At 43.8% G+C, this 15,052-nt stretch overlaps 1 protein-coding gene across 1 annotated transcript in view; it reads left to right on the forward strand.

Annotated features, from left to right (window-relative positions):
• The first annotated feature begins 417 nt into the window (after positions 1-417).
• LOC144273791 (piezo-type mechanosensitive ion channel component 2-like) overlaps positions 418-15,052 on the forward strand; it is an 87,719-nt gene continuing 73,084 nt past the window's right edge. Inside the window, exon 1 of the mRNA XM_077832494.1 lies at positions 418-595. Coding sequence (XP_077688620.1) covers positions 418-595 — 178 coding nt within the window. The remainder of the gene's footprint in view (positions 596-15,052) is intronic.

Consider the following 15,052-nt stretch of genomic DNA (forward strand, 5'->3'; position numbering starts at 1 on the left):
GGATTAGATTCGCATGCACGGACAGTTTTGTAATAGTTATTCTGAAATAATTGCATCCACATGGCTTCTTCCCTCTGAATCAGTATATACACATGGTACTGCCTTTTTTCCAAAATAAGTGCTCAGAATTCTGACTAGGTCTCCACTGGCTGGTGAGCTCTATGCATGTTGGGATTTTTCTTACAGTGCATTGTGGGACAGCTACCAGAAGCCATGTGAATTCAGGGATTTGAGGTCACAGTAGCAAATTCCTATGAATCCTCTGCTGGCATCCCATGATTTACCCACCTTTTGAGTATCAGGGCCATTTTCAAACTGCTATCAGCCAGCACAGAAGGAACATGGCTGTGTGCTACGGTCCAGACACTCATGAATGTACAGAGGTTGCTACACATGCATTAGCGATCATGCACCCGGATGGCTTTGGAAGCCAGCCACTGTGCTGCTGAGCTGATTTTGGCAGAGGAGAAAGAAACTGAGCAGCTAATTGTGGGGAAAAAATTTGTCCTAGAGAAGATTCATTCAAATGAGAGCTGTTTCTGGACTCGCGAAACCAACATTGACTGCTGGGAAAGGCTAGTGATGATGCAGCTCAGTATTTGGAGGATCAGACCTTAGACTGGAAACAGACTAGCCATTTTCACTTTCTGTTTCTCTTGATGCTACCTACATTATTTCTGGCAGCATCCATGTACTAGGCACTGTACAAAACAAAGGAAACAATAATAGCAAGAGATTGCTGCAATGTGAACAGTGCAAAGCAATTCTTAAAACAAAAATGTTCTTTTAATCAAAGGGCTGTTCTTTGCCCTGATTCTGCATCTGAGTAACTGTATGCACTCGTGTGTATAACTGGAGATCCAGGGCCTTTGGGGGGAACTTCAGGGGAGAGAAAAGCAGTTAGGGCTAGATTGAGACTTTGGTTGTAAAAGCCATGTCATGCAATCGCACCGCCGCAGAAAGAGAGGAAAAAAATTATGACTCAGAGGTACCCCTCAGAGTTATAATTCCCAAGGAGATCCTCCGCTGTACAAGTAGGGGGAACAGCATGTTCCATCAGCCCATTGCTATACACAGCGCATTCCCTCTTTTGTGCTCAGTTAGCTCAGCCATTTGGCACAGGTGTGGTGGGTAAAGCCAAGAGTCAACCACATCCCTGCTCTTCCCTATGCATCTCTGGTCTCTTCCTGCCCACTTGCGTGCTGTGGGGAATTGTGACTCTATTGAACCAGCTCTTATCTCGGTATTTGGGCTTCCTATCTATGCAAGCCCTCCATGATCATCCAGGGTGTGCATGTGGGGGGAGGTTCAGCAGCATTGTCTTATGCTCTCTTACCCCTCTATACAGCCATACAGGGCTAGGTTACAGTTTAACATTTAGGAAATAAGAAAATGTGATTGTAAAACACTAAAAATAGACAGGAGGAGCCAAGGCCAATGTAATATCTGAACTGAACTTTAACACGTTTTTGAAAAACTGAACTAGATTTTAAGTCGGTGGAGTCCCTTTAAAAAACCCCACAGAAATATTTCTACAAATATTAAGGGCATGTGATGGTTTCAGTGTTTATTTTTAATGTTGTTCTTATTTAGGTTTATACAGGGGTGAAAGTAACTTAAGGGACTTACTGGTACTGAGGACTGGGGTCCTGAGCAACGAGGGAGGAGGGCTCAACCAGAAGGGGTGGGGCCTTTAAATCGCCACTGCTACCCTGGGGCTCTGGCAGTGGGGCTCCTGCAGCAATTTAAAGGGCCCGGGGCTCCGGCTGCGGTAGCAGTGGCTGGGAACTCCGGGCTCTTTAAATCGCCGGCCTGGGGAGGCTGCCCCCTGCTAGTACGGTCAGCTGTGTACTGGCTCTTGCCGGTACGTCGTACCATACCGTACCAACTTACTTTCACCTCTGGGTTTATAGTTTAATGTGCTTTATGAATTCCTGAGGGAGGCATTTCTGGGCCTAAGTAATGAGAGAACTGGTCTTCATGATAGTTTCACAATCCAGGAATGGAAATACTCTGAGAAGACACAATCTTGCAAAACATACACACACACACATACTCTCTCTCTCTCTCTCTCTCAGGCTTTCTTGAGTCCCTGCAGAACCAGATGCATAGCCCTGTCTAAAGTTAGTTTTCATTAAAAAAAAAAACAGTAAATTTGGGGGTTATCTATACTTGCTTCCAGGGTCCCTTTATGAATTGACTTCTCTAGGAGCTGGGATTACGATGAGTAGCACAAAGGTAAATTTGCAACTAAACCACAAGAGTGGGTTTCTGGAACTCCAGAGCAGACCACACCCATGTCTTGGGGATGTTACTCATTTCAAACCAAAGTTTACCTCCATCTGACACAATGTTTTCTTGCATTTGTTACAATAGATAATTTAGGGCCAGATTATCCCATCTTTACACTCTGAGTAGTACTTTACTCCATGAGTAGTCCCATGGAAGTCAATGGGACTACTCCCAGAATAAGGTACCACTCATCATGAACAAGGTGGGGGGCAGACTCTAACTCTTTGCTATTTGTTTCCTCCCGTTTATTATACCGTACCTAAACAATGCTCTAGATGCCCATGCAGTGCTCTGGTGCCTGGATACTACCGTGTTTGGTGCCTTGTAAATAAATACCAGAGAGAGATTAGATAGCTATACAAACTACGGCACAGCAGAAAAATTCACCGCAGCTGTGCGGCCATGACGCAAAATTGTAGAAACAATTATTTTGTGCTGCAGAAATGAATCAACCCCACGTCCTACTGAAGTGTCTTCACTAGTTTTTTGTGTCCCTCATTGTGCTGTCTTTCCCACAGGACTGAACTTCCGTCTGTCTCATTCGTGTACTCAAGTGACAGAAATGTAAGACACTGAGGGAATACAAAGGCCAGGCAAGTGGATTTGAGGAGCATTATTAATAGTTCTTTCCCTCCACCCCAACTCCATCTGTGGCTTTCGGAGAGGCACTAGATCAAGAGTAAGGTTATATTTAGAGCTGAGATGATTCTTTGAGGCACACTAAGTTACAGAAGTCAGTGCGCTGCCATTGCCTGAAAAAGGAACAAGAGCCCTTGACTGGCTGTGAGGGTGGGGGAGGGGAAAGGGCAAAGTAAAAGGATAGAACAGACGGCAGCATTCAGCTACAGAATCAGATCCCCCAAGGCTTCAGAAGGACAAATATTATCAGCTTTGCGTGGTGCACAACAATGAGACTTTGAAATGTTAGGATTAGTTGGTTTGGCTGCAATTAAAATTTGGAAACCTTTCCAAAGAGGAGTTCTTTCCAAGTGTTTTTAACAGCTGTCTTGATTGGCGCTTTACACGGCATGCAACACCCATTCTTACTGCAATGAGCCTTATAAAAAGTGATACCCTATCAAACTATAGGTAAAGATGTTAGCTAAAAACTCAGACACACTAGCCAGTCCTTTGCCTTCTGCCAACAACATGTCTTTAAAGTCCTAGAACAAACATGACAGCACCATACCAAAACAGCAGGTGGAGTTAGATACAGGTATCTGGTAAAAAAAGGAGATATAAGAGCAGCTTGAAATTAAAATGTGTAAATCCTGGTCTACTCCTGGCTACCATCCATGCCTGTAGTTACTGTATAACTCTGAATTCTTTCAACTTCCTCAATCACTGTGTCTTCTCACTATACTGATCAGCATTTCTGGACTGTTTATTGGCCACTCAGATGGCAAAACTTTGATTGAATTCAGTGGCAGCATGATAGGGTCTTAGTTTTCTATTTCACAGTTAGGTGCATTACAAAGATATTGATTAATTTTGAAAGTCACACAGGTCTGAATAATACCTGATGGTCAAAGTATCTTTTATTACATATGGGCATGAGCATTGTAGGGGCATTTACACAGTGGGACAGAATTCGGCCACAAAAGCAGAGGTTTAATCATAGTTTACACAAAATGCACTGACAGGATGTGAAGCCAGGTTTCTAAAGAGTTCTGCCTCAGTTCTCCATGTTAACGTCTTGGTTGTGCACATGTACTGGCTAGTTGCCTAGGCCCTCGCAGTCGTTATGTGTTCTCAGATGTGCAACTTTGTGCTTAACTTCTTCGAAAGACTCCTTAAAGGGAGTACTAATATCTCATATTCACTTCCTATGCACATTAAAGAGAGCTGGGACAAGAGGCAAGACATTGCTAACCACCTACTGTGATATGTTAACAGCTGTTTTTCCAGAGAGCAGTTTGACAGTGAATAAGAGTGAAATACTGTTAAAAAAACCTGAAAACAAAAATAATCACCCAGGATGTTGATTGTGTCCTGTAATAATAATAATTATACCTAGCTCTTAAACAGCACTTTTCATCAGTAGATCTCAAAACACTTCACAAAGGAGGTAAGAATCATTATTTCCATTTTACAGATGGGGAAGTGGAGGCATGGGAAGGTGAAGTGACTCACACAAGGCCAACCTGTCGGAGACCAATACATGGTCAATCAGATCTCACAGTTGGAGCAGCAGTCAGTAGCCAGGAATGGAGACAGACTCAGAGGCAAGGGTCAGAGCCAAAATCAGAAATTGGAGCTGAGTATCAGAGCCACATTACCTGGAGCAAGGCAAGTCTGAGTCCAAGGCAGGGGACTATCATAGCCATGAACAAATTCCTTAAGCAGCCACTAAACAACTGCTGACTCTTCCCACCAATCAGGCAGTCTACTACAGGCCAGCTGTACTTACAGGCTGCCAAGAGACAGGCTTATAGGCTGTAGGCCCTGCTTCCTGACACAGCCAGCTAGCTAGGGGTGAGCTGGGACTAGAACCCAGTTCTCCTGAATCTCAGTCTAGTGCACTATCCACTCACCCCTGGGTTAGGAGCAGTACAGAACACTTGGAGCCACTCTGTTTCAAGAATTCCTCCCTAAGCTGCTGGGCACATAGAAGTGTCATGCCTACTGATCCATCCCACAAGGGGGTACAGTTTGCTACTCCTCCATGCCCCCTCCCTACCACCCTCTGACTGATGCACAGAGCAGAGGTGAACTGAGACCCTGCCACTTTCCCATACCCAGGGAGGGGAGCAGTTCCAGCAGGGACTATGATTCTGCCTAGACTTTATATTTATGCAAGTTGCGCACAGATTCCAGTCACTGCGATATCATGGGACAACAGAAAATTTGTTTTGAGTTGTACTGGGGTTGGAATACAACTTATTGCAAAACACGTTTGAAGTAGTAAGGGTCTAAATTGTCCTCAGACACATGCACAGGGCTCTCTTCGAAGTCAATAGGAGTTGGGTACACACACATCTTAGGGCAGGATTTAGCCCTTGGGCTGAAGAAAATCAAAGAAACATTGCAAGGGACTGGTATCTGATTCAGCTTCATTTAAAGCAGGGGTGGCCAATCTGAACCTGAGAAGGAGCCAGAATTTCCTGATGTACATTGCCAAAGAGCCACAGTAACACATCAGCAGCCCCCCCATCCCACTCCCAGGGCCTGCCACCCACTGGCAGCTCCGCCGATCAGCACCTCCCTCTCCCTCCCTCCCTGCACCTCCCCATCAGCTGTTTTGTGGCGTGCAGGAGGCTGGGGGGGGGGGTGGAGGCGGGGGGAGGGAGGAGCGAGGGCACAGCAGGCTCAGGGGAGGGGGTGGGAAGGGGTGGAGTGGGGGCAGGGCCTGTGGCAGAGCTGGGGGTTGGGCAGTGGGTACCCCTCGGTACCTTGGAAAGTTGGCGCCTGTAGCTTCAGCCCTGGAGTCGATGCTAATACAAAGAGCTGCATATTAACGTGTGAAGAGCCGCACGTTAGTCACCCCTGATTTAAAGCAACAAGCGAATGTGATTTGGGTTAACATTTCATGTTTTGAGCATGAGGCTAGGAGTCGGGAAGACCTGGGCTCTATTCCTGCCTGTGACCAGTAACTGTGTGACCTCATGCAAGTCACGTCCATTCTCTGTGCTTCAGCCTGCACCGTCTATAAAATGGGGTTAACAATATTCAACATGCAGCAGTGCTCAAGTGCTTAGTCAATATTTTAAAGCACTTAATGCTCTTTGCAAGGAAGGTGCTATATAAAGTGTATCATTATAGGGACCAAGTCTGACAGGCTTACTTACGTTGAACAGTATTGTACTCCAGAAGTAATAATAGTTGACTATTTTCACTTGTAGATTTCAAAGTGCTTTACAACCAAGGGTAAGTAGCATTATGCCCAGAAACCAAGGCAGAGAGTTGAGTGACCTGCTCAAGCCCACACAAGCGGGTTAGTGGAAGAGGAGGGAATAGAATGCAGATCACCTGCTTTTTAGCTTGGTGCCTTGTCCACCAGACCACATTGCCTTAATTGGCCCATTGAGTTCAGTGAGACTACTTGAGAAAGAAGTTTCCTATGTGGTGTATGGAAGAGAAGCAGAATCATGCCCATAGTAAATAAAAGGGATTATGGATAAAATTTTCAAAAGTACCAAAAAGATTTAGGCTCTTAAATTCCCTCAATCTACAGGATTGAGGGTCCTAAGAGATTTAGGCACTTTTGAAAATGTCACTCTGTGTATTTATATTAAATATAATAACATTAATATTAGCTGGAAACCATCGTCAGCATATCAGAATTCAGTTTACTAAATCATTGGACTTTAAGGACCAGATCCTCAGTCCCTATTCTGGCTGCTTTACATTGCTAAGGCAACCTAGAGAGTAAAGAAAATGAGTGGTATAACTGGGAGAAAAATAATCTACAACTATGGACTAGACTAGACTAGACCGTGTTTCTTTCACTTTATTCAGAATAGCATCAAGGTAGGTTAGAGCTGTTTTGGCTTCAGTATGGTGCAACATTCACTTAGGTCCCTACATTCTTGTAGTTCTTGGGAGCATTTCTACTTCCAACACACAGACATTTAAAACAGGGCACTCTAACCATCAAAGGACGTTGAGTTTCTGTATTCCTTCCTCCCTTAGAGTGTCTTCTGTATGAGATAACTACTCTTCATAGGACTCAACATTTCTGACAAACCATTAAGTTCATCTCTGTTTTCCATGGAAAGTGATTCTTAGGAATGCCGTAAATAATTAGAGTAATGTGAGATTAATTAATACCAGCTGCCCTCTTGGAAGGTAGGTGGACCACCATCTGCAGCATAAAGAGGTGGTGGGGTTATGGAGCGCACACATAGAGTGCAAGAACTTTACTCCTTTACCAGGAAATATGCCAGCAGAAGAAACATAAATGAGTAAAATTCATATTTATTTGTGCCATGGGTTGGAAAGAAAATGATTCAGGTAAAAGCATCCTCTGAACAAAAACCAAACCCATTACACCTGAATAATTCATACTTGAGATTTTCATTTGTCATTGCAAAATATTAACATGGCAGAGTCGCTTGCAACCTCTAAGGTGCTCCTCTCCCAAACTCTGGCCTTGTCGAGCCAACTCAGTTGGGCTCAGATTAAGGGGGCCATACATAGGCATCTAACAAAATAGCCAGATTTGTAGAGGTGTGAGCACCTAGAATTTCCAGTGAAGTTAATGGGAACTTAGCAGGCTCAACATTTTGAAAAATCAGGTCACACCAGTGCAAAAATATGGATTTAAGTGCTTAAAGTTAGACACCTACATTTGAAAATTTGGGTCTGAGTATTTACAAAGTTATGCCCATTGAAGACTGAGGTTGATTTTATCGGGAGCAAGTTCCAACTCTTCTTCTGCATCTTTTTGCTATGCTTCAGTCCATCAGGAGTTTGCTGTCCAGTGACCTACTCTAGGTACTTAACTCCTTTGCTTGGCCTTCTGGATAGACACTGATCTACAGGGATGAAAAGGGGATTGTAAATCAGAAATTCGTAATCTCTAATCCTACCTTTATTGGCAGGGGATTTTGTTATCTCACTTAACTTCCTTGTGACCCAGCTCATCTGTAAAGGGAAGATAATGATACTTACTCATTTCACACGGAGTGGGAAAAAGAGGATGTGGAAAGAATTAGTGAATATGAACAGTACTTCCAAAATATAAAATGAAAAGAATTATAACAAATGCTTCCAGTCAAGGGAGCAGGGCTTCCTACTGGATTGTCAACATATGCTGTATTACTTCAAGATATTCTCAACAGTTCATCCTGGCATCACAAATAGGAGGAGGACCTAGATCAACAGATTCAAGTTATCAGAAATGTAAGATGAATGAAGTTTTTCTGCTGATGATATGACAATGTAGCCTATGAATACAGTAGGAGGAGATAGCTCACTGTCTAAGCTTCAAGTTTTATACCCTCAGGCTCCCTGAAAGCAGTGGGCACAGTGCTATGCAGTTTACTGTGTGTAGCTCCCTTATCAGAGACCTTAAAAATTAAGTTAGTTTAGGTGATGATCTGCTTTTGTGGCCTTTGATCTTTGTTTCGTGATAGCTGAAACAACAGAAGCCAAGGCATGGACCAGTATAGGAAGGCCTCAGTAGAAGCTGAACCATGCAGCCCAAGGAGCTTCCCTGGAGACTGTTTGCAAGTGCACGGGCTGGGGTGCATGAGAACAACAGAGACTGTGGCTATGTCTACACTACAGCTTATGTGGGCAAAACTTATGTCGCTCAGGGGTGTGAATATTCCCCCCCTCCAAGTGACATAAGTTACGCCAACAGAAGTGATTGTATGCACAGCTTATGCCGCTCGTGGAGGTGATTTTTTTATGCCAACGGGCGAGCTCTCTCCCATCAGCACAGAGCGTCTTCACCACCCACGCTACAGCGGTGCATCTGTATCTCTCTGTGTGTGTGTGTGTGTGTGTGTGTGTGTGTGGAGAGAGAGAGAGAGAGAGAGAGAGAGTTGGGCTTCTGAATAGGGACACTGCTGGCTGTTTGTTCCTGTTGTGTTCAGGGAAACTTCATGAACATTCTTTGTAAATAAACAGGATTGCACAAAAGGAATACTTGGCTCTCAGCCACTTCTCCTTCTAATGGAAACAACCTGGCAAGCCCCAATTATTGGCTATCTGCTTGGGTCAAGGGGCAACAATATCTTAGCCTGCGCCTTCCAACAAAATTCCCTTAACAAAAAAACCCACAAAAAAACCAAGAAAGAATCAACCAAGAATTGACTTTAAAGGCAGTTTGTCCTGTTTAGTCTTTGGAATAATTTAATAGAGAATTAGCTTATCTTCCAATGTTTTAAAAATAGCAGCCAGTTTACTCAAGAGTGATTAGGTAGTTAAAGTTCTACCAATAAAGATTTCCTCATTTCTCTGAGCCGCTGGAAGGTTAACAGTTCATGTTGAAGTGTGAGGCCAGCCTAACTTTGCCTCTTAGTCTCTGTTCATAGAATCATAGAATATCAGGGTTGGAAGGGACCTCAGGAGGTCATCTAGTCCAACCCCCTGCTCAAAGCAGGACCAATCCCCAACTAAATCATCCCAGCCAGGGCTTTGTCAAGCCTGACCTTAAAAATTTCTAAGGAAGGAGATTCCACCACCTCCCTAGGTAACACATTCCAGTGTTTCACCACCCTCCTAGTGAAAAAGTTTTTCCTAATATCCAACCTAAACCTCCTCCACTACAACTTGAGACCATTACTCCTTGTTCTGTCATCGGCTACCACCAAGAACAGTCTAGATCCATCCTCTTTGCAACCCCCTTTCAGGTAGTTGAAAGCAGCTATCAAATCCCCAGTCATTCTTCTCTTCTGCAGACTAAACAATTCCAGTTCCCTCAGCCTCTCCTCATAAGTCATGTGTTCCAGTCCCCTAATCATTTTTGTTGCCCTCCGCTAGACTCTTTCCAGTTTTTCCACATCCTTCTTGTAGTGTGAGGCCCAAAACTGGACACAGTACTCCAGTGCTGGACAGTACTCCAGATGAGGCCTCATCAATGTCGAATAGAGGGGAACGATCATGTCCCTCGATCTGCTGGCAATGCCCCTACCTATACATCCCAAAATGCCATTGGCCTTCTTGGCAACAAGTGCGCACTGTTGACTCATATCCAGCTTCTCGTCCACTGTAACCCCTAGGTCCTTTTCTGCAGAACAGCTGTTGTTCTTACGGACACATAAGAAGTTAAATGAAAAAAAATAGCAGGAACGTACTTTCATAATGAAAGATGATCATGAAATAGGGTGACTATATTTCCCAAAGGGAAAATAGGACACCCACAGGGCTTGCCTGAGCATCCCCCACAAGCTGCTGGCCCAAGCTCCCCCCCCGCCCTGTGGAGCTGGCCCTCTCCCCCGAGTACCCTGGGGCTCAACTGAGCCCCCTCCCACATGCAGGGCTGGTTTGAGCGGCCTAGCATCACTGCTCGCCCAAGCCCCACAGGGCTAACGTTACTGCTCACCCCCTGGAATGTTCCTCTGCACCTCCCTAGGGGAGCATACCCCACTTTTTTTGCAAAACTGTGCATTTGTCCTGTTTGATCTTGCCAACTGACCATCAGTGGGCAAGACCAAACTGGACAAATGCACAGTTTTACCAAAAAAACCAGGACGCCCAGAACAGGGTTTAAAAAGGGGACTGTCCTGGCCAATACAGAACGGAGAGTTGCCCTATAATGAAAAAATGAGGTCCTCCAAAGAAGGAACCTTGCATTCTCCCTGGCATCATAAGACCAAATCCATGCAGCTCTGGGACTACAGACGAAGAGGTCTAGTGCACCCATTGTTTGTGGGCATTGGGGCAATCCTGCCGGCCCTCCTATTGTAGGACTCTTTGCCATAATAAAACAAAACAATAACAATACTTAGCTCTTCTATAGCACTTTTAATCAGTAGCTCGCCAAGTGCCTTGTAAGGGAGGTCAGTTTCATTATCCCCATGTGACAGATGGGGAAACTGAGGCACAGGGTGCAGAAATGACTTGTCCAGTAGGCGAGTGGCAGAGCCAGGAATAGTTGCCAGGTCTCTTGAGTCCCAGTCCCGTGCTCAATCCATTAGGGCATGAATGGGACCTAACAGCCAAGATCAAAAGCTGCAGCTGCCAGGAATAGGGGACTCGGGGTGCCCTGGGGGCTCTTTGTAAGATAATGCAATATTCTATATTGTAGATTTCAAAGGATTCAGAAGACAAGGATGTCAGAGAAGTCCAGCCCTACAGCTGCACCTCCATCCTTGTTACATAGTCATGCCCCCGAAGAGCCCGCAGAGCCCTAAAATCCCATGGATTTTATATGGAGGAGCTGCTGTGGGTTGCATGAGGGGGTTGAATGTTGTTGCTGAAATGGTGTCAAACAGCTGGAATGGGGACACAGGGCAAGTCTGCCACTGAGGATTGTTTGAGCTCTCTGCTCAGGCACAAGAGAGATTGATTCACATTAGTAGTATTTAATTTCATTAAAAATTGTAAGTACAAACAGGAATTTTATTGACCTGCCCACATTATGTAATGTTGCCCGTATGGTCCAAGGGGTTAGCCAGCATTCACTCCTTGCAGGGGTGTTCCGCTAGGAACAGAAATCAACGATATGAGTCAGTTAAATCCTTTGATGTAACCTTGTTTATTTACACAAAGCGCTGTTTCCCTGAACACATTAGAAACAAGCAGCAGCAGATAGTTTCCCTGCTCAGAAAATTTCAGGTGTGTCACTCCAGCAGGCTCTATGCCCACAAGCTTGGTCTCTGCTTCTCCTCAGGGTCACACGCATAATTGCTTCTCTGGGATTTTTGTGCCTCTAACACAAGCCAGTTAGAAAGCCAATATCCTAGCCCCTGTGTTGGCAATCCAGGGACCTCCTCATCCCACACGGTTCAGCTCTGAACTGACATGTGCCTTAGGCAGTCCCTCTGTTTGTTATCATAAAGAACTTCCCACCAGGGAGTACTATGGTATGATTATGTCTCGAAATTTAGAGAACTCTACTGCCAGGAAGTGCTGGATGAAAGAGAACACCATATGAGCAGGAAGGAACAAAGCCTGAATGTTGCCCTCTCTCGGTTCTTTCCTTTTTTATGCTCGGAAACTGAATAGTTTGTAGTTTTCTCTATTACATAAAGGCATTTAATTGTTCCTTCCTTTGAATCTGATAGAGTGCTGGGTATGCTCACTGACTTTAACGCCCTCTGTGATTGTCTTTGGATCAAAGACTCACCTGATGGCAGCCACTGGCACCTTTTAACAGTAATGTTACTTCAGAAGGCTCTTGTCATCAGTCCTCTTATTAACCCAGCCCTGCTTATACTTATTACCAGAGCCCCCCATGTTCCACAAAAATGAAATGACATGAAATAGAAAAAACCAAACCTATCAAACGAGATAAAATGAAAACCTTACCCTGCAGCGGCAGCTCCTGTCCCGCAGGGCTGGACCAGCTCCCTGCTCTGGGCATTGTGACCTGGCGCACAAGGTCACAGACCCGCTCAGGTTTGGTCTATCCATCCCTCTGTCATGACAGGGGGTGTGGGAGAGCCAAATTTGAGTGAGTGGGTTGTGACCTGGCACACAGGGTTGCAGTGCCACTCACTCGAATTTGACACAGGTGTCCTTACAAGTCATTGCAATTATGCCCTAAGGGCAGCAAGATACATTGATACGTGTTGGAGTTATGCATGCTTTGTCTATGGAAGGAAGAATGGTGGTTTCGTTCTTTTATTGTTTGCAGAAGCAGCGCTAACTTGATTGTTAATTAAATATGCAACTATGATGAATTGAGAAGCATAAAGTCAAAGTGTTTTCTCTGTGGATTATTATACTTACATGGAGCAAAATTTTGTTTTCACTTATTTACACTAGAGTCAACTCAGATTAACTGGCAGCAGAATTTGGCCCAGGGTTTGGAAGGAATATCATCGATCTCACTGTATACAAAGATGTAGACAATGCAGGCAATTCTCATCCTCTAGATGTCACTACTGTAATAGAGAGACAAGGTGGGTGAGATAGTATTTTCTGTTGGTGAGAGAGACAAGCTTTCAAGTTTACACAGAGCTTTTCTTCATTATTACTACTGTCATGGCTTGCGTGTTCCTCTTGGCAATACTACAGCTCAGTGTCGTACTATAGTGAGCGGAGGCAGAGTTAAAGGAACATGGATCCGTTTAAAAACACTTTATGTATGTAAGGTGTCAGAGTAACAGCCGTGTCAGTCTGTATTCGCAAAAAGAAAAGGAGGACTTGTGGCACCTTAGAGACTAACCAATTTATTGGAGCATAAGCTTATCCAATGAAGCGAGCTGTAGCTCACAAAAACTCATGCTCAAATAAATTGGTTAGTCTCTAAGGTGCCACAAGTCCTCCTTTTCTTTTTATGTATGTATTTATTTTTTCAAATGGCTAATGACGCTTCTTGTATTAAAACTGAAAATATTTTAAAAAACCCTAATTTACTTCTCGTTATTTGTGTGGTTTCTTTACTAGTTGCGTTTCTCTCTGCTCTTTCACAGCCAGTTTCTAATTGATTCAGATGCCTGGCGGGTTCTCAGACATTAGCCAGTGGTGCAATATTTAGGCTTCAAATATGGCTGCAGAATGTTCATTGTTTTATATGATTTCTTCCACTGGAATTAAAAGAAAAAAGGTTTAGGGAAACATTTCACGCTGCTTCTCATTCCCCCGATCAAGGTTGCATTTTGCTATTATCACCGTACTTTCTTATAGCTTCCATTTTCCTGATGATTTCTACCAAACAAGAATTCAATAACTGCTAGTCCTGATCTCTTTCTCGGCGATTTGAGAAGAAGGAGGAGCATTGTCCAAGGGGCATGTTTAAGTTTGGGAGGAGGGAGTGCCTTGCTCACGAATGTCCCCTCTGTGGGTCTAAAAAACTATGCTAGTAAGGTTGGTCTTAGCTGGACTGCATGGAGGAGCCTCAAGGGAAGGATTAGCAAGTCAGTGGAGAAAATGGGGTTCCTCAAGCCTCTTATTTGTAATGCCCTTTGGAGAATGTGAAGTGCTATGTGACATCCTCATCACTACTGAGCCCTGCAGCCCAAGCCCCATGAGCCCGAGGCAGCTGACCTGGGCCAGCAGCAGCTTTGCCATGGGTCTTTTATTGGAGTGTAGACACTCCCACAGAGAACTTTTCTCTTACTTTCTATGCTGTAAGCAAGACATTTTATTGTCCCACACTGAAAGAAGTTGTTGCCAAAAGATGTATCCATAATGGGAATAAAGCCATCTGTTCTAGAACTGGTTGGAAAATATAATCGATTTGAGAAAATGTTTACAAAACTGAAAAAAACAACCCACCACAATTACCCTTTCCCCTAAAAATAAAAAAAGATTTTTTGGGAAAAAAATTACAGAAATTTTCATAATTTTTAACTAGCATTATTCCAAACATTACCCAATCTCATAGGCAGGTGAGTATTATTATTCCCATATTACAGAGGGGAACCAGATGCTGAGATGTTATATGATTCCAAAATACACAAAGCGTGTCTGTCAGTATCAGGACAGGTTTAAAACTGAGGAGTTTCTGGTTCCTTATCCTAACTATGCCTTACTTATGACACAATATTTACTCTGGTCTGCAGTGCCCTCCCTCTCTAGCAAGCCATGAATTTTACAAATAAATCACGGCAGAATTTTCTTTTAAACTGTGTGAGAACCTTAAGCTATGACTTGACTGCAAAATAATGTGTTTCTACAACAAGATAACTAACTCGATGTAAACTTCTCTAGGAGACAAATCACTGGTAGTTTTACCTTCACTAGCTACATCAGAGTGAGAACTACAGTGTTTTGTATCCACTAAGATTTTGAATCAAGATAGCTATTCTGATGTAAAAAGCCCCCGTGTCTATTCTGATGGAAAATATTCTGATGTAAAAAGCCCCCGTGCAGTGAAGACATAGCCACAGAACCTACACATGGCACCGCAGGGATGGTAAAATAAGGTTTCAAAAACAAGCCTCTCTCATTAGCACATTATTCTAGATGCTTTGCAAAAAGACACTGAAAACCATAATGTTATTTCAGTTTTCAGTGGGAATGATTAGTTGGTCTTCTCATACACTATATACAGACTCCACACATTTGTCTGGCTGAAAGTCTGTCTTCATTACATATGCCTACACAGGCTTTAAAAAAAGAAGCTTACCTTCCCTTTTCAAAGTCTACAAACCCAGGGGACAAAACAAGCGAATATCATGGTGGACAGAATTAAAGATCT

This window comes from Eretmochelys imbricata, chromosome 13, assembly GCF_965152235.1.
Source record: "Eretmochelys imbricata isolate rEreImb1 chromosome 13, rEreImb1.hap1, whole genome shotgun sequence".
NCBI classification, from domain to species: Eukaryota; Metazoa; Chordata; order Testudines; family Cheloniidae; genus Eretmochelys; species Eretmochelys imbricata.